The 17,877-nt window shown below is 45.4% G+C and overlaps 1 protein-coding gene across 2 annotated transcripts in view; it reads right to left on the bottom strand.

Annotated features, from left to right (window-relative positions):
* The window catches only part of LOC110304409 (kinesin-like protein KIF28), a 50,714-nt gene that overhangs the window by 22,754 nt on the left and 10,083 nt on the right, over positions 1 to 17,877 (bottom strand). For both annotated transcript variants that reach the window (XM_021175827.3, XM_085843369.1), the window contains exons 4-7: positions 17,108 to 17,143; positions 15,765 to 15,989; positions 13,993 to 14,147; positions 10,826 to 10,937 (exon numbers count right to left, since the gene is read on the bottom strand). In XM_021175827.3, the coding sequence (XP_021031486.1) occupies positions 10,826 to 10,937; positions 13,993 to 14,147; positions 15,765 to 15,989; positions 17,108 to 17,143 (528 nt within the window). The remainder of the gene's footprint in view (positions 1 to 10,825; positions 10,938 to 13,992; positions 14,148 to 15,764; positions 15,990 to 17,107; positions 17,144 to 17,877) is intronic.

Here is a 17,877-nt window from a genome sequence, read left to right on the forward strand (position 1 = left end):
GGGATAATGGTGGAAGGAACATAAAACTAGAGCAGGCTGAGTTTATTGACATGGGCCCTCTGAGTGGAGATTCTAAGTTTAATATGGAAGCTTACACAGTTTAAAATTTTTTAAAAAAGGTATCAGTCAGAAGTTTGTTTGAATGGTTGGTTGAAGTGTTTACCAAAAGATGGCCTACTGAAAAGGAGTTGGAGATGCCTGATATCCTTTGGCTTAGTGTTGACGAAGGGATTTTAAGGCTTAGGGAAATTGCAATGCTAGAGTGGATACGTTGTGTAAAACCTAATCCTCCACAATGGGAAGGACCAGAAGAAGGCTGCCCTTCACCAGCCCTGTAGACCCAAACTGGTGAGAAGGACACCAGCACATTTGAAGAGTTTTGTCCTTGCCCTTTTCCTTGCGCCAGACCTTAGGATCGGAGATGCTGCTGCTCAATTAAATGAATTAAATTCAATGGGTTTAATTGGGCACCAAGGCCTTTTGAAGACAGTTACAGTGCCAATTAGGTGGCAGCAGCATGGAGGGCTGGGGCAGAGTTCTTCAGAAGGCAGTATATGCTTTGAATCAGCGTCCAATATATGGTACAGTTTCTCCCATAACCAGGATCCATGAGTCCAGGAATCAAGGGGTGGAAAGGGAATAGTTCCACTCACTATCACTCCTAGTGACCCTCTAGGAAAATTTTTGCTTCCTGTCCCCACAACTCTAGGTTCTGCTGGCGTAGAAGTTTTGGCTCCAGAGAGGGGAGTGCTCCTACCAGGAACCACAATAAATGTTCCATTGAACTGGAAGCTCAGACTTCCCCCTCGTCATTTTGGGCTTCTAATACCCTGAAACCCACAGGCTAAGAAAGGAATAACAGTGTTAGGAGGGGTGATAGATCCAGATTACCATGGGGAAATTGGACTGCCTCTCCACAATGGAGGTAAACAGGATGATGTCTGGAGTGCAGGAGATCCCTTAGGGCGTCTCCTAGTACTACCATGTCCTGTGATTAAAGTCAGTGGGAAACTACAACAGCCTAATCCAAGCAGGATGACAAAGGACACAGACCCATCAGGAATGAAGGTATGGGTCAATCCTCCAGGAAAAGAGCCAAGACCTGCTGAGGTGCCTGCCAAGGGTGAAGGAAATACAGAAAGGGTAGTCAAGGAAGGTGTAGCCTCCCCCAGCCTTGAGCAGGCTGGCTCAGACCTTGCTGCCCTGAGAATGAGACTACCTGGGGTGGAGCCTTCCCACCTAGATGGCTTTATTGTTCTGTCACCTGCCACTGCTCTTTCTCAAAAACTAGAGAGGCTGAACCTGTCTTCCTGAGATATTCCTGAGATAGCCAACAACCTGTGGACTTGGCGACCTAATGCTAACAGCTCTGACAGACTAGTGCTAACAACTTAGCAACAAAGCATCAAAAAGCTTTGTGGCAGGGGATGGGCCTCCCCCCATATAAGCACAGACTCTTAGTAAACATCAGCCATGATCAGAAAATTTGTCTTGATCTCTTTTCTTCTCTCACCAGTCTCTCCTTTACAGCTCTGGCCTCCCATACAGGAACCCAGTTAGTGTGGCCGCAGGCAGCTACAAGAAGGCAGTTATAAATACCAGCTAAGACCTCATAACCAGTTGCAGAAACGAGGATTATAAAGTAATAAGAGCCGGGCGCTGTGGCACACGCCTTTAATCCCAGCACTTGGGAGGCAGAGACAGGCAGATTTCTGAGTTCAAGGCCAGCCTGGTCTACAAAGTGAGTTCCAGGACAGCCAGGGCTACACAGAGAAACCCTGTCTCAAAAAACAAAAACAAAACAAACACACACACACACACACATATATATATATACATATAAAGTAATAAGAATGCTCTGTCTTTTTTTTTTTTTTTTGGTTTTTCGAGACAGGGTTCCTCTGTGTAGCCCTGGCTGTCCTGGCACTCACTTTGTAGACCAGGCTGGCCTGGAACTCAAAAATCCGCCTGCCTCTGCCTCCCGGGTGCTGGGATTAAAGGCGTGTGCCACCATGCCCAGCTTCTCTGTCTTATTTTGTTAAGAATACATTTGTCTTTCTTCCAGTTTCTTTAACATCAATTGGTATTTAAATTGAGACACTAAAAGAATATTCCCAAAGGACATTGCCCATTATAAATTTACTAATGCATTTGTGACTGTACGAGGAATAGATATATCACGTTAGGCCTATTCATGACCTTGTTTGAGCCCGCCACTGGCTAACTCTGTCCCCATCCTGCTGACTCTGCCTCAGGCTCTCAGTGCTGGGTCCTCAGGAAATTGAAGGATTGCTGAATGTTAACAGGACAGAAAGGAAATTTTCACTGGTTCCAGATCCTGTCAAGAGCCTGGTGACCGCTCCTGTGTGACCTTCCCATTCCTGTCAGTGAGCTAAGCACCTGGGAAAATCTACTGTCAAAGAGTTTCTCAACCGGGCATGGTGGTGCATGCCTTTAATCCCAGCACTTGGGAGGCAGAGGCAGGCGGATTTCTGAGTTCAAGGCCAGCCTGGTCTACAGAGTGAGTTCCAGGACAGCCAGGGCTATACAGAGAAACCCTGTCTTGGAAAAAACAAAACAAAACAAACAAAAAATCCCAAAACAAAACAAAACAAAAACAAACAAACAAAAACAACCCCCCAAAACACCAAAAAACAAAAACAAAAAACAAAACAAAACAAAAAACCCAAACAACAACAAAAAGAGTTTCTCTTGGCTCGGACTCCTAGCGGATTCAGTCCCTCCAGGCAGGTAGTTAGGGAAGAGCATTGGAACACAGGTGGATTTTGGGATTGTTATCGCCTACATCCAGGGCAGGTCTTTCTTCTTGGCTAAATCCTCTTTGGAAACACTCTCACAGACTGGGACAGAGATAGGCTATGCTTTGGTAACCTCCTAGGTGAGGCAACACAGTATTGTGAAAAGATCTCTTAGATTCTAACAGACTGGAACTTATGCTGGACCTCACAGCCAAAGTTAATAAAACACCTTGAGGTCTCCTAAGACTTCAGGGTGAGGTGTGCTCAGCCAGCAGTTGGATCTCTCCTGTTTGTTCCGCCAGCCTTTACCGGAACAATGCCTCTGATCCCCCTTTTAACCATCATTTACAACCTAAGACAGCTGTAATCTGCATTGTATACACTTGGAACAATGCAGGAGTATTGTTTGCTGAAAGCGGCACTTTACAGAAGTTGAAAGCAGCTTCCTGAAATGGACCATAAAGTTTGAAGAAGGCATTGTGGATACTGGCTGATAAACAAGATGGATAGAGCTCTCTCTGTTGTCGACCTGGGCAGGCTGGAGTCCATTGGAGCCAGTGACTTAATCCCTTTTAAGAAATTTCTGCTGAAATTGGGGCTGATGTCATGGAGCTTGGAGGTTGGCTGTGGCCATTCTGAGTCTGAGCCTGGGATGCCCATCAACACTCACCCACTACCTCCTTTTCTCCGACATTTTGTTGCTGCACTATAGTGAGGTCGGGGCTGGCTCAGTAGTAGGAGAAACTCTTAAAATGTACACTTCTATAATTGCAGCACCTGCGAGGCTGAGGCAGGAGCATTCCTCTTTGCTTTGTTTACTCTATTGCAATGTATTGTAATGCTAAATTCAGTACTCCAAGGTCTAGGCCAGCTTTTATTGCCCAAACCTTGCTCCTTAATTTAAAAATATTGGTTAAATAAAAATGGCTACAACCAATTACTGGAGGGAGTAGAGGTAGGCAGGTTTTGAGTTACCATGTCAGGCTTGGCAGAAGATGGAGAAGAACAAGGAGAGAGGAGAAAGTGCCATGAGTGGAGATGTACCGTGAGAGCATGGAACAGTATCTGCGGTACACACTGGGGTAGCCAGACCAGCTGTTAGAAAAAATAAGTTAGGGGTTACCCCCCACACACACACACACACACTCCCAGTAACTATCAAAGCCAAATAAAATAACCATAGTCTGAGTCTCATTTATTTGTAAGCTAGTCCAGGATAAATTCAAAATAGTTGTACTACATTTTGGTACACTTTCCCTTGGGCATAGAACCAAACTATCAGGGACAAGTTACAGGGTGGAGATGCACACCCTTCCCCAAAAACGCAGCCTTTAAGCCACTACAGAACGACAACAACAAAAACAATAGATAGTGCTTGGAACCAGGCAACTGCCTCATTCACCAGGCTACGTGGTCCCATAGCATCAGTCCTGAAACACGGAGAGCTTCCGGGGGTTCCCTCCCAGCACAAGGCTCAAATGCTTGTTGAGACACAGCCCTAAACGTGTTTTCCACTGGGACAGCGATCTGATCTGGGCATTCGGAGCTCCGCCCCTTCTGCCTCTGCTCACCTTTCCTTCCCTCTAGGCAGCTGGTGCCTAGAATTGGTACACTGAATTGGTTGCACTTTGGCCCCAAGCCCTGAGACAGCCACACCAGGGGCTCGGAGCTGGACTCACACCATTTTTCCAACAGAGAAAAGGTCATTCACAGGCCTTGTACGGGGCCGGAGCGAGTGGGGCCGGGGCAAAAGGGAAGGGGGGGGGGAAGGAGGGGGAAAAAAAAAAGCTATGTTTTTTGTTTTTTTGTTTTTTTTCCCTACAATCAGCTCGCCCTACAAATAAAAGAATCAGAAATCTCTGCAGTATCCGGAATCAAACACAAGAGGGAGATAAAAGCGCAGAAAACTCCAGATCGGGTACTAGGGTTGGAAGTTGATATTTTGGAAAGAAATAGACACATAAAGATGATAAACATAGTAAAGATCTTTTGGGTTTTATGTGATGCTATTTTGAACAGTTGGAAAGGGATGGATCTAGAGGAAATTGACATCTTTCCAGTTACAATATTGCATTGTTAAGCTTCACTCTTATCCTAAGAAGCATTTTAGTTCGCTGTGCCTTTTTAATAAACAGGGCCTTAAAGTATTCACAAGTCGAGCCGGGCGTGGTGGCGCACGCCTTTAATCCCAGCACTCGGGAGGCAGAGGCAGGCGGATTTCTGAGTTCGAGGCCAGCCTGGTCTACAAAGTGAGTTCCAGGACAGCCAGGGCTACACAGAGAAACCCTGTCTCAAAAAAAAAACAAAAAAAAACAAACAAACAAAAAAAAAGTATTCACAAGTCTTAGAAAAAGGATGAAATTTTTTTTGTAAAACAGGATGAAAACAGTGGCAAAGCATCAAAGGAGAGAGAACTGAAAGTTATAAATCAGAATACAGAGACTTCAGATGGCTGAGAAGCAGGAAAGGGATAAAAAATTTTAAAGAGATTTATGAACACAATTGGGAATACTAAAATAACAAAGATAGAAAAACAAACAGGAAAGTTTAGAGAACGTTATAAGCAAAATTGATGGGGACACTAAGATAAGGATACAAGAAAAGGAAAATAATAAAAATTGGAGAAGTCTTAGAAGAAAATTTACAACTGATCAGAAGTAAAGTTCAAGTATGTGTACTAAGGTAGGAACAGAGGAATGAAGGCCAGAACATACAGCATCACCTTGGACTTCAAAAGGGCAGTCTATTTCTTTTAAAACAAAACAAAACAAAGAAAGACAACCTAAAACGATTTCCCCAGCCTTGATAAGGGAATTGGATGAAGAAATCAAATGGCAGCCTAGAGAGGCACAGGATTTAAAAAGGTTTAGGGAAGCAACCGTGAGCTATGGCTCACACCCACCATTTGTCAGAGACTAAAGAACTGGGCCATGGAATTATATAATTCCAAAAGACTGGAGAGATTTGATGAAAGCCATCCTAGAGTCTGGCCCTCAGTTATAATGGCTGGCATTGTGGGAAGGCTTTGATTACTGTCCTAGAACAATGTCTCACAATAGTCTTAAGTGTTTGGGACAAGGTTGAACAACAGGGGAGAGCCGAATTATTCACAAAGATAACCCAGGGTTCAAACGAACTTTTCACAGACTTTTTACAGAGACTAACGGCAGCTCTAAATAGAGCAATATCAGATCCAAATGTTAGAGGAAATAATATTGAATCTTTAGCTTTTGAAAAATGCTAATGATAGGTGCAAAAAGGCTATTAGACTATTAAGAGCAAGATCTGCTTTTTATGAATAGATTAAGACTATTGTGGACATAGAAGCAAATGCTCACAGTCCAGTTGTGTTTGGACAAACACTTACAGGAGATAAAATAACAAGATACCTCTTGCTATGCCTGTAAAAGATCAAGTCACTCCCTAAGTAACAGGTAACCAAACGATTCCTAAGGAAAAATCCTTCTACAATTGTTACTTAGTTAGGGTTTTACTGCTGTGAACAGACATCACGACCAAAGCAACTCTTTTTTTTTTGTTGTTGTTTGAGACAGGGTTTCTCTGTGTAATCCTGGCTGTCCTGGAACTCACTTTGTAGACCAGGCTGGCCTCGAACTCAGAAATCCGCCTGCCTCTGCCTCCTGAGTGCTGGGATTAAAGGCATGCGCCACCAGGCCTGGCTAAAGCAACTCTTATAAGGACAACATTTAATTGGGGCTGGCTTACAAGTTTGGAGGTGCAGTCCATTATCATCAAGGCAGAGCATGGTAGTGCCCAGGCAGGCATGGTGCAGGAGGAGCTGAGAGTTCTATATCTTCAGCTGAAGGCTGATAAGAGAATCTAGGCATCTAGGATGAGGGTCTTAAAACCTATGCACATGGTGACACACTTCCTCCAGCAAGGCCACATCTCCAAATAGTGCCACTCCCTGAGCCAAGGATACTCAAACTGCCACAAATGGTAATAATTCTGAGAGAAAGTTTCCTTTGAAATGTAGAGAATGTGGAAGGAATGGACATGTGGCTTTTAAATGTAGGCCATCCAAGGATATACGAGGTAATTCCTTAATTTCGGCCAGCCAGACAAAAACCAACATGGGCCATTTGTTTCCTGTCTGCTAAGGGAAGATGTTCCTGAAAAACAATTTAAAAATTCAAGGTCTGCTGGGCGTGGTGGCGCCTGCCTTTAATCCCAGCACTCGGGAGGCAGAGGCAGGCAGATTTCTGAGTTCGAGGCCAGCCTGGTCTACAGAGTGAGTTCCAGGACAGCCAGGGCGACACAGAGAAACCCTGTCTTGAAAACAAAAAACAACAAAAACAAACAAACAAAAAATTCAAGGTCTGATAGGACAAACAGAGCTGCTTAAAACTCAAGCCTCTTAAGGAAAATCGAGCATCTCCTAAAGCGATTCTAAGAATACTGAAAGACAGTGACGTTGGCAGACTACTATAAATGATAAGAGACCAAAGTTAAAATTACCGTCAGATGGAATTGAGATTGAGGGATTAATGGCTACTGGGGCAGATGTAACCTTAACATCACAAGATTCCTGGAATCCAGCTTGGCCACTTCAAAGGGTATTTACACAGCTTCTAGATAATGGGACAGGAACTACAAAGTCTTCAATGGATTAAATGTATAGGACCAGAATGTCAAATAGGAAAGTTAAGGCCAAATTTTTGAGGAAGAGATCTATTGCAACAATGGGAAACACAGATTAGCATTCCTCCAACTTTAAGAGACAGACCATAAAGGAGGAGGCGTTTCTGTTAAAAAACCAAACAAGCAGGCAATCAAAAGGTATTATCAGGAACAGTTGTAGACTGTCCAGGGTATCCATTGATAGGATCCAGCAGAGAAAAACTCTTCAGTGGCCAGCTGTCTCCGACATTTCTATAAAATTTGGAAGCCGAGTCCCTCCTGCATACTCAGGTAATATTCATTCCTTCTCAGGTCTCTGATGGAGTTGAAGATTAGATAGGCATATCCTGACTATAAACTTAGATTGTTTAGGATTGAAGAAGTTGTTCTAGAACTATCTACAGAGATATTTTTAGAATGATAATACATGTTAGGATAAAAATTGATTTAGGGGCTGGAGAGATGGCTCAGCAGTTAAGAGCACTGACTGTTCTGAAGGTCCTGAGTTCAAATCCCAGCAACCACATGATGGGTCATAACCATCTATAATGAGATCTGATGCCCTCTCAGGTGTGTCTGAAGTCAGCTACAGTGTACTTACATGTAATAATAATAAACCTTGCCGGGTGTGGTGGCACACGCCTTTAATCCCAGCACTCGGGAGGCAGAGCAGGCAGATTTCTGAGTTCGAGGCCAGCCTGGTCTACAAAGTGAGTTCCAGGACAGCCAGAGCTACACAGAGAAACCCTGTCTCAAAAAACCAAAGGCCAAAAAGAAAAAAAAAAAAAGATTTAGGTACAGAACTCTGAACTCACCAGGATAGGATAGATAATAGAATAGTTTCGCCTGAGTTGCCAAATATGAATAGACTGAACTTTTTGAATGTAACTCTTACCTAATAATTTTCATAATTGTTCCAACTGAATGCTGTTTATTATTATTATAAGAAAAAGACCCTTTTTATTTAGACAGAAGAGGAGAATTGTTGAGATTTGCTCTGTTGCTATGTATTGCAATGCTAAATTCTATACCCAAAGGTCTGGGCCTGTGAGTGACTTCTCATGTTTACTAGCTTTTGTTGTGTAAAACTTTGTTCCTTAATTTAAAAACAGTTGGTTAAATAAAAATGGCTACAGCCCATTACTGGAGGGATTAGAGGCAGGCAGGTTTTTGAGTTACCTGGTTGAGTGGGGTGGTTGGAGGAGGAGAGAGGAGACTGAGGCGGAGAGAGGAGAAGGTACCATGAGAGGAGATGGACCAGGAGAAACAGCAAGTACATCACTGGGGAGGAAGCCAGGCCAGCAGTTAGGAAAGTAGATTTGGGGTTACCCCCCAGTAATTGTCAAAGCCAAAGAAGATAAACATAGTCTGAGTCTACTACAATTTATAGGAGTTGTACTACACAGGAGAAATGGGATTTTGAGGTCAGCCTAAGCTACAGAGCAATACCTTGATTTAAAACAAGTAAACCCCTCAGATCTGCCCACATCAGTGTTGCTGATCTATACGGGTGTCTGTCCTCACTGTCTCTGGGGACTCTGCTCGCTTTTAATCTGTGTTCTGTGTGCGCAAGGTGGCTTGGTTGCACTGATTTTGTTTCTGCATTCCTGGTACCGGAAATGGAACCTAGCACTGTACACACATCAATGCTGTGTCCAGCACGACGGCCCCAGTGCAGAGGGTGGCTTTCAATTTTTGTTTGTTTGTGGTTTTGCTTTGTTTGTTTCGTTTTGAGTGTTTTTGTTTTGTTTTTTTCTTTTATTTATTTTTTTCTCTGTATAGCCTTGGTTGTCCTGGAACTCACTCTGTAGAAATCTGCCTGCCTCTGCCTTCCGAGTGCTGGGATTAAAGGCCTACGCCACCACCGCCCAGCAGGAAAGATGTTTTATTCCAAGTTCTTGGTGAATGTACCATTGAGATCCACAAATAACTGACACCCAGAAAGACTTTAAGATGAAGTATTTTATTTGTAGTCCCAGGCTTGCTTCCCCCACTCCACAACCCCCTACTCCTCACACCTTCCCCCTTCCCACACCCCCCACCCCGACACCCCCACATCCCCTGCCATAGTCCAGCAAGTTCCATTTCCTCCCTCTTCCTCCAACCTTACCCACTTAGAATGCATCCCAGCAGAAAAAGCACCACAAAGGCCCAGTACCACATTCCTGACAGGTGTCCCAACCCCCCCACCTGAAGTCACAAGCCACCCCACCCCCACTGGACTCTATAAGATGCTCCGTGACATAGTCTGCCTGTGACTTCTTCTGGCTTCATCCCCAGAGACTGGGGAATTCCCTGGAGCCCATTCCCAATTAAACCTTCCTTTTTTACTTTTAATTCAGCTGAATTTGCTTATTTCATCTTCAGAGAAAACCTATCAATCACATTTAGGCAATAGTTAGTTTAGCGGACCTTGGTTTAGCACGTTGTACCACATAGCTGACTCTCAGTGGCTGTACATCTGTCTGGTGTACCCACATAGCCAACTCTTTTTTTTTTGTTTGTTTGTTTTTTTGTTTTTTGTTTTTTTGAGACAGGGTTTCTCTGTGTAGCCCTGGCTGTCCTGGAACTCACTTTGTAGACCAGGCTGGCCTTGAACTCAGAAATCCGCCTGCCTCTGCCTCCTGAGTGCTGGGATTAAAGGTGTGCGCCACCACACCCAGCGCACATAGCCAACTCTTAGTGATTGTACAACTGTCTGGCAACTACCTGCCTCACCACAGAATGCTGGTAGTAGTATTATTAATTTTTAAAATGTTTTTGCTTTTGTTTTTTGTTTTCTCTTCTCTTCTCTTCTCTTCTCTCCTCCTCCTCCCCCTCTTCTTCTTCTTCTTCTTCTTCTTCTTCTTCTTCTTCTTCTTCTTCTTCTTCTTCTTCTTCTTCTTCTTCTTCTTCCTCTCTCTCTCTCTCTCTCTCTCTCTCTTTTATTTATTTTTGGAGGCAGGGTTTCTCTGTGTAGTCTTGGCTGTCCTGAAACTCCCTCTGTAGATCAAAATGGCCTGGGACTCACAGAGATCTGCTTGCCTCTGTCTCCTGAGTACCAAGATCAAAGGCATGTACCACCATCATCCAGCCGGAACGATTATTAATTTTGTTCTTATAGCAAAAATAATTATAAATAATATTCTAGGCTGGAGGGCTGGCTCAGTGGTAGGGCATTTATCTGGCATATGATAGGTCCTGCTTTTCTATCCCCATCACAAAACAGAGACAAAATGGAAAGCAATGTATATTCCATGTACCATACCCAAAAGCTGCTGCAAAGAATAAATAAAATATTTAATATCGTGGAAGCCTTGTCCCACACCGCAGTGGACAGGCATTGAGGGCGGGGCCAAGCCATAAGTCCTGTATGTATTGAGAGTGATTTCAGCCATAGAACACTAAGAGCTGAGCAACGTCACCTGTTTTAAGAATGATCTTACCAGTGTTGTCCGGCTGTTTCCGCCCAGGGCTGACTGGAGCAGTTTGGTCAGAACGGAATCCCTGTAGGGGATATGCAGAACTTTCTTCCCCATGGCTAAGTCGGCCAGAGCACTGGGTGAAAGCAGAAAATAAAACAATCAGTGGGAGGAGTAAGAGCGAAATTGCTTCCCCCCCCCCAAAAAAAAAAAGAAAAAAAAAAGAAATTGCTTCCCCAGGGGTAAGCTAGAGATGGCTCACCTCATGCATCCCTGCTGGGAACCTGTGTTGTGGTTTGAAGGCCACCCTGTGGGTAAGCTTAACCTCTTAACCCTCTTAACCTCTTAACCCTGTGAGTAAATTGCTCCGCTCTGTGGATAAGCACCCTCCATCCCGGCAGGTAAGCCACACCCCCACCCCACCCCCATCCCTGTACCCCTGCTCAATCTCCCTCCAACGAGTCACCATGCTTTTCCTCACTCAAAAACCACGAGTAAAGCTAAATCCTTCCTCTCTGACGCGGCTTCATGTCAGGGAGAAGAAGCCAATACACCCTGTAAAATTACAGTAACACAGAACAGCAGATACTCGTGCAAGAGTCCCCAAGCAAGAAAGGACATAAGCCAGAGACCTTGTGTACACTGCCTCATTTGCACAAAAGACAGCGACTGCAGAGAAGGCACCAAGCTGAAGAGCATGCAGAGAACTCCAGTTTGAACCGCATAAGGAGCTCACCACTGCCTGTAACTCCAGCTCCAGGGCATCTGACGCCCTCTTCTGGCCTCCACAGGTACCTGCACTCATGTGCGCATATCCACACTCATAAACACAGACAGACATACAAGTGCTGGGTGTGGTGGTTCATGCCTTTAATCCCAGAATTTGGGAGGCAGAGGTAGGCGGATTTCTGAGTTTGAGGCCAGCCTGGTCTACAAAGTGAATTCCAGGACAGCCAGGGCTACAGAGAAACCCTGTCTTGAAAACAAAACAAAACAAAACAAAACCCACAGACATACACATAATTTAAAAATGCTTTAAATTATAAAACTCAAAAGTATTAAGCAAAGATTAATCTGACAGTAAAAGTCAGCTTGTTTTGGTGGTGTGACAATAGGGAGGGAGTGTGTTTCAACGGGGGTGTATATTTGTGTGTCTGTGTTCCAGTGGGCAGGGGTGTGATAGAGACTAGTGATTTCGGAAAGTCTCAAATATTTTGACATGGGTGGTAATTAAACTGTGAGTGTGTGTGAACATGTATATATTAATTCATTGAATAGAAAATTCAAGATTTATGTACTTCAAAACTAAAAACAAAACAAACATTTACGTATGTCACTGTGATCTATACCTTAATTAATGAGTTTTTTTTTTTTTAAAGTTACTCTGAGAAGAAAATATAGCACCTTATCTTTTACATGAAGTCTTGCCACCAGCACTCAGAAGAGCAGGATCAGATCCTGTACCTGGCAGCACAGTAGGGCTGGTCCAGGTGGCATAGGGGAGGGTGAGCCAGCCCCCAAAGCATAAAAGCAGGCGATCTGGCCTTGCCAGTTGCTGGCTGCAGCATTGGGTGAGCTAGCCGGGGCAGTGCTGGATGCCCCAGTGCTCACCCTGGTGGTATGGATGTGGAAAAGCTGGTGGGCTGACCAGCTCAGCCACCTCCCATGCCCAGATCCAGGGCTTTGAGCTAGCCCACCCCAACATCTATCTCCTCGTCTATGAACTGCTGAACAGTGTGGAAGGCCAGTCCTGCAGATCCAAAGCTGCAAAATCTCCAAGGGACAGGGCAACAACAGGATAACCAAGAGTCCGGATGAAGATCCAGTATTGATGTAGGAGAAGCCAGAGGCCTCGAACCAGACCAACGACTCGTGGCTAGGAACCTCTGCAAGATGTGTGGACAGAGCGGAATGGCTGTGGGTCACCAAAGCTTCCACAGTGAGATTTTTGTTTTGTTTTGTTTTGTTTTGTTTTGTTTTGTTTTGTTTTGTTGGGAGGCTGCAAAGACATCGGGTGGATATGAAGGGATGGGGAGATGAATGGAACTGGGGTGCATGATGTAAAATTCACAAAGAATCAATAAAAAAGTTTTAGAAAAATGTGCCCTATCTATGCACTAATGTTCATGTGATTAAACAAGATAGGAGAGGGCTGGAGGATGCTCGCTGGATGAAGTGTGGAGAGTGGAGTACAGATTACAGCACCCACCTAAAAGCCAGGTGTGGCAGCACCGCAGAGCTTGTGGGGTGGAGACAAGGAATCTCCCCAGGGACCCCTGGGAATCTGCTTAGCTAGACTCGCTGAACCAGCCAGCTCTGTCTTCCCTGAGAAACCGCGCCTCAGTAAATACAGTGGAGAGAGTTGAGGAAGGCACCCTACATCTCTGGTCTCTGCACATAGGCGTGCACATGTGCACACATATCCACTCACAGGTGTGCCCAAGAACAGAAGAAGAAAACAAAAAGAAAGAAAGGAGGAACAGTGTTGGGGGAGGGGTAGAGGGGTAGAGCCTCCAAGAGGAGAGGAGGGAAAGAATTCTGCACTGACTTAGTCCTTGTGTCAGTCGGGTGAATACTTATTTTATTTGTGTTATTTTGTTCGGCGTTAATTAATAACTAGTTTTAAATATACAGGAGGGCAGGGCATGAGCCGCTGGTGCCAATGAGTCGCGAAATAAAGGTTATTATTAATTTAATCTTCTTTCTTTTACCTTGGTAGGTTTTGGAGCTGGGGATGAGATCCAGGTCTTGGGCTCACTACAGAACTGGAGCATCACCAGTGGCTCTTTAATGTCATTGTTAATGTTATGTTGTGTTGGTTTGAATGAGAATTGTCCCCAGGGCTCATATGTTTAAATGCTTGGTCCCCATTTGGTGGAACTGGGATGGATTAGGAGGTCTTGTAGGAGGTGTGTCAATGGGGGTTAGCTTTGAGGTTTCAAAAGCCCACACCATTTCAGGTTAGCTCTTTCAACCTCCTGTTTCTAGATCAAAATGTGAGTCTCAGTGGCTGCTCCAGTGCCATGCCTGTCTGTCTGCTGCCATGTTCCCTGCCATTATGGTCATGGTCTTATCCTCTGAAACCATAAGTGCCCAATAAACTATGTCTTCTCTAAGTTGCCTTGGTCGTGGTGTCTCTTCAGAACAATAGAAGAGTGGCTTCTATGAGTATCTGCACGCTCATCACATACCTGATGACGTTCCCTAAACTGGTTAGGCTTAAATTGACCCTCGATCCTTCCCTCAGACGGTCTCCTTCAGACCCTGATGACCTCTGCCTCTCGCTTCCCGCCAAGTCTACCATGTTGATGCTGGACTGTTTGGTGAGAGCTGTGTCCAGGAAAACCTGTAGAGACACGATACCTCAGGCTGTTAGGTTGAAGCCCAGGAGACAGACTGGTCCACAAGCTTACAATTAAGGTGTTAACTCAGGCTCCAAAAATAGTAGACCCCAATGACAGTTGGCACTGAGGGTCTGTCCTTGTGCAGGGACAGTTGATAGGGGCAGTGCTACCCTCCCAGGTCCAAATGTCCCACCGCCCCTCTCCAGTTCTGCAAAGCTCTTTTGCAGAGACATAGTGGACAGCAAGCATTGGACAAGCATTTTGTTTCATTGTTGTTTTGTTTTGTTTTGTTTTGTTTTGTTTTGTTTTGTTTTTGAGACAGAGTATCTCAGTGTAGCCCTGGCTGTCCTGGAACTTACTGTGTAAACCAGGCTGGCTTCCAACTCACAGAGATTCCCCATGACCCTAAAATAAGAACTTCAAATAACAGGGAGAACCACATGTGCAGTAAGTGCATTATACTAACGTGATAAGGTTCATCCAGGGAAAGGCACTTAAAATGTACAAAATTCCCCCTCCCTCTCTCTCCCCCTCTCTCTTTCCCTCTCTCTTGTTCTCTCTCTGTCTGTGTTTCTGTACATGTGCATATTTGTGCATGCATGTTCTCATATACGCTTGTATGTGTGTGCATACACAGGTACACATGCATGAGTCATGAGTGTCCATGCAGAAGATGGGAGTTGCTATCGGATTTCTTCCTCAACTGCTCCATACACGCATACACACTTATACACACATCTAAGCCTCCGTGATCCTCCTGTCTCTGCTTCCTCGATGCTAGGATTAGAAGAACACGCCTCACTCTTCATGTAGCAACTGGGGACTTGAACCCTGGCCCTCCTGCTTGCACAGCGAGAGCTTTATCTTCCTCTTCAAAAGGCAGTACTTCATTTCAGCCTCCCAACATGCCTGAGAACAGAGCTATCAGCCCATTTTACAGAAGAGGAAACTGAGGGTTGGAAAGATAATCTCCTCTGTTCCCGGTGTGAACATGATGGTTTCCTCCATTGCTGGTCCAGCATGGAAAAGGCATGTGGAATCACAGCTGGTTGCAGCATTCGCCCAGGATATAGGAGCAATGCTTCTAGAACAACTTTGGGATGTTACTTAGCGATGTCCTGACTCCCATCAAGGAGACTGGAAAAGATAAATCCTCTCTTGTTTATCAGAGGTTTTAGTTAGTGGGTGTTACAGGGATTTCCAAACATTCATCTTAGACAGAATCTTAGGAAGGGCTTTAGCAACTGGCTATGCCCTTGGCTCATGTCTGGCCCTCAGACTGGTGACCATGGACCTGCTAATCTAAATTCTCCACTTATATCACAGGGGCTCATGACCCTTACCAACTCAAAATTCATTCCTCAAAGTGTAGAATTTACTTGAGGAAAACCAACCAGCCTTGTCCTGTGGGCACTCTGAGGGCTTATTACTCGTAAGACAGTTTCACCACAAGTAACGGGACAGCCTAATTGAGGGGTAGATAGGGAGAGCAAAGCTCTCACCTCTTTCCATGGTCTATGGTTGGAAGCCGTTACCTCAGCCCACTGGTCCACTCTAGAAGGATTCACTGCACCACCCCCACTCGGCCCCTGGGAGCCTGTGGCAGAGAAGGGTCCCACCTGCTTGAACTGGATGGCGATTAGCATGTGGGATCGGCTGCTGCTGGCGTTCATGTTGGTGGACGCTGTCATCCTGATTTTTGATCCTTGCTCCACCAGCTTTTCAATTTGTGCATAATTCTCACAAGGCACCCACTTCAGACCTTCCACAAAAAACCCCAGCTGTTGATCCTCCCTGACTCTTAACCCTCCGGGAGCTTTGGTTCTAGACAGCAAATCCCTGATCTGTGGGAGGAAAAAGAAGAAGGGATGGGGTCGTGTTTAAGGTGGACTTCACCTCTTTCCTTGTTAGATCACTGCCTGCGGAATTTTAGATGCTCTGTAAATATGCCTGATGTAGTCGAATGCTGAGTTTCTGTAGGGACCGGACAACCTTATACCTGAGTTAAGTGTTTCAACACTGTGTGGAGGTCGGAGGACAATTTTGAGGCGTTGTTCTCTCTTTCCACCCTTACGTGGGTTCAGGAGATTGAACTCAGGTCGCCAGACTTGGCAACAAGCAGCTACATCCTCTGAGCCGTCCTGCCAGCTCCCAAAAACCTAACTTTTAAGTTGAGCAGTTATTTTTAGAATTGCAGCTTAATTATCTTAAGAACCCCCTGTCTGAGTTTCTCAGAGTGCTGTGAGAACTTCCCCCTGATCCATGTGTGGCCTCCACAGGCTTCTATGTTTGGATATTGGCTAGCTGGTCCCCAGCTGGTGGAACCATCTGGGTAGGAGTAGGAGGTGGGAGAAGGTGTGTCACTGGACTAGGCTTTGACTTCCCCAGGGGCTCTGCTTTCTGTTGGTGGGTTCAGATGCGAGCTCTCAGCGGCTGCCCCAGCACCGTGTCTGCCTCCTTCTGCCACGCTCCCTGACACAATAGTAACAGACTCTAACCCTCCAGAACTATAAGCTTCAAAGAAACCCTTTCTTCTATTTATTGTCCTGGCTATGGTGTTTTACCACAGCAACAGACAGTAACTAAAACAGCTGCTATGTGGCTAAAGCATACAGTGTGAAGAACAAGGGATTTGAGATGGTGCTGGAGAGGCAGTGGGACGAGGGGGGAAAAGGGGGGCACATGCATTACAGAATGACAGGCAGCCAGAGTCCTTGGTGTTAGTAATACATGAAGTCACTCAGGTATGTGTGTCGGAGCATGGGCTCTCAGGACGGATGTGGCTCAGTGGTAAAGCCTGTGTCCAGTGAGTGCGAGGACCTGGGTTTGATTCTCCGAAGAGGAGGCTGGGGAGGGAGACAGGCAGACAGACAGAAACAGACACACACACACACACACACACACACACAGACAGAGAGAGAGACAGAGAAAGAGACAGAGAAACAGAGAGAGAGCACGTTACCTGTTCATTGTAGATTTCCAGCATGCTAAACATAACCTGTAGAGAGAGTAATGAGTCAATATTGTCCTGGAGACATAACAGGGAAACACTAACATACTCTATAAATGTGTCACACTGCATGGTTCTTAATGAATTTTATAAAAAGACACAAAATCGTCTGGGGAGGCATAGCTCAAGCAGGAGGACCTGAGCTTGGATCCCAGCACCCACAGAAAAAGCCAGGGCTGCCTGCGCTCACCTGTAATTGTGGGGGCTGCCGATAGGTGGCGCGCTTGGCTTGCTGCCGGCCAGTCTAGCTAAAAACCAGGGAACTCCAGGTTCCGTGAGATCCTCTTCTCAAGGGACCAAGGTGGAGAGTGATGGAGGTCCTCCATCGGAGTCCTCCTCAGGTCTCCACAAGTGTGCACAGAGGCATGTACACCTATCTGTACAGACATGTGTGCACGTACCTTTGTATCACTTACACATGTATATACTCACATAAGAGATCCAAAACAAACAAACAACAAACAACAAAACGGACACCATACAGGGACTGTATTCCAGCACTCAGGAGGCTAAGGCAGGAAGACTAATGAGATTGGAAGGAGAGGGGAAGAGGAAGGGGATGGGAGGAAGACGGGAGGGGGACGGAAGGGGGAGAGGAGGCGGGTTCTGCCACTCAGTGCTGTGGGAGGGTTTTAGGAAGGGCTTTATAGAAATGACTCATTGCACATACGTCACCTACCTACTAACCCAGGTAATCCAGAAGTTTCTAGAATGGGATCTCA

The sequence above is a fragment of the Mus caroli genome, unplaced genomic scaffold (genome assembly GCF_978045245.1).
Source record: "Mus caroli unplaced genomic scaffold, Mus_caroli_1 scaffold_1, whole genome shotgun sequence".
NCBI classification, from domain to species: Eukaryota; Metazoa; Chordata; class Mammalia; order Rodentia; family Muridae; genus Mus; species Mus caroli.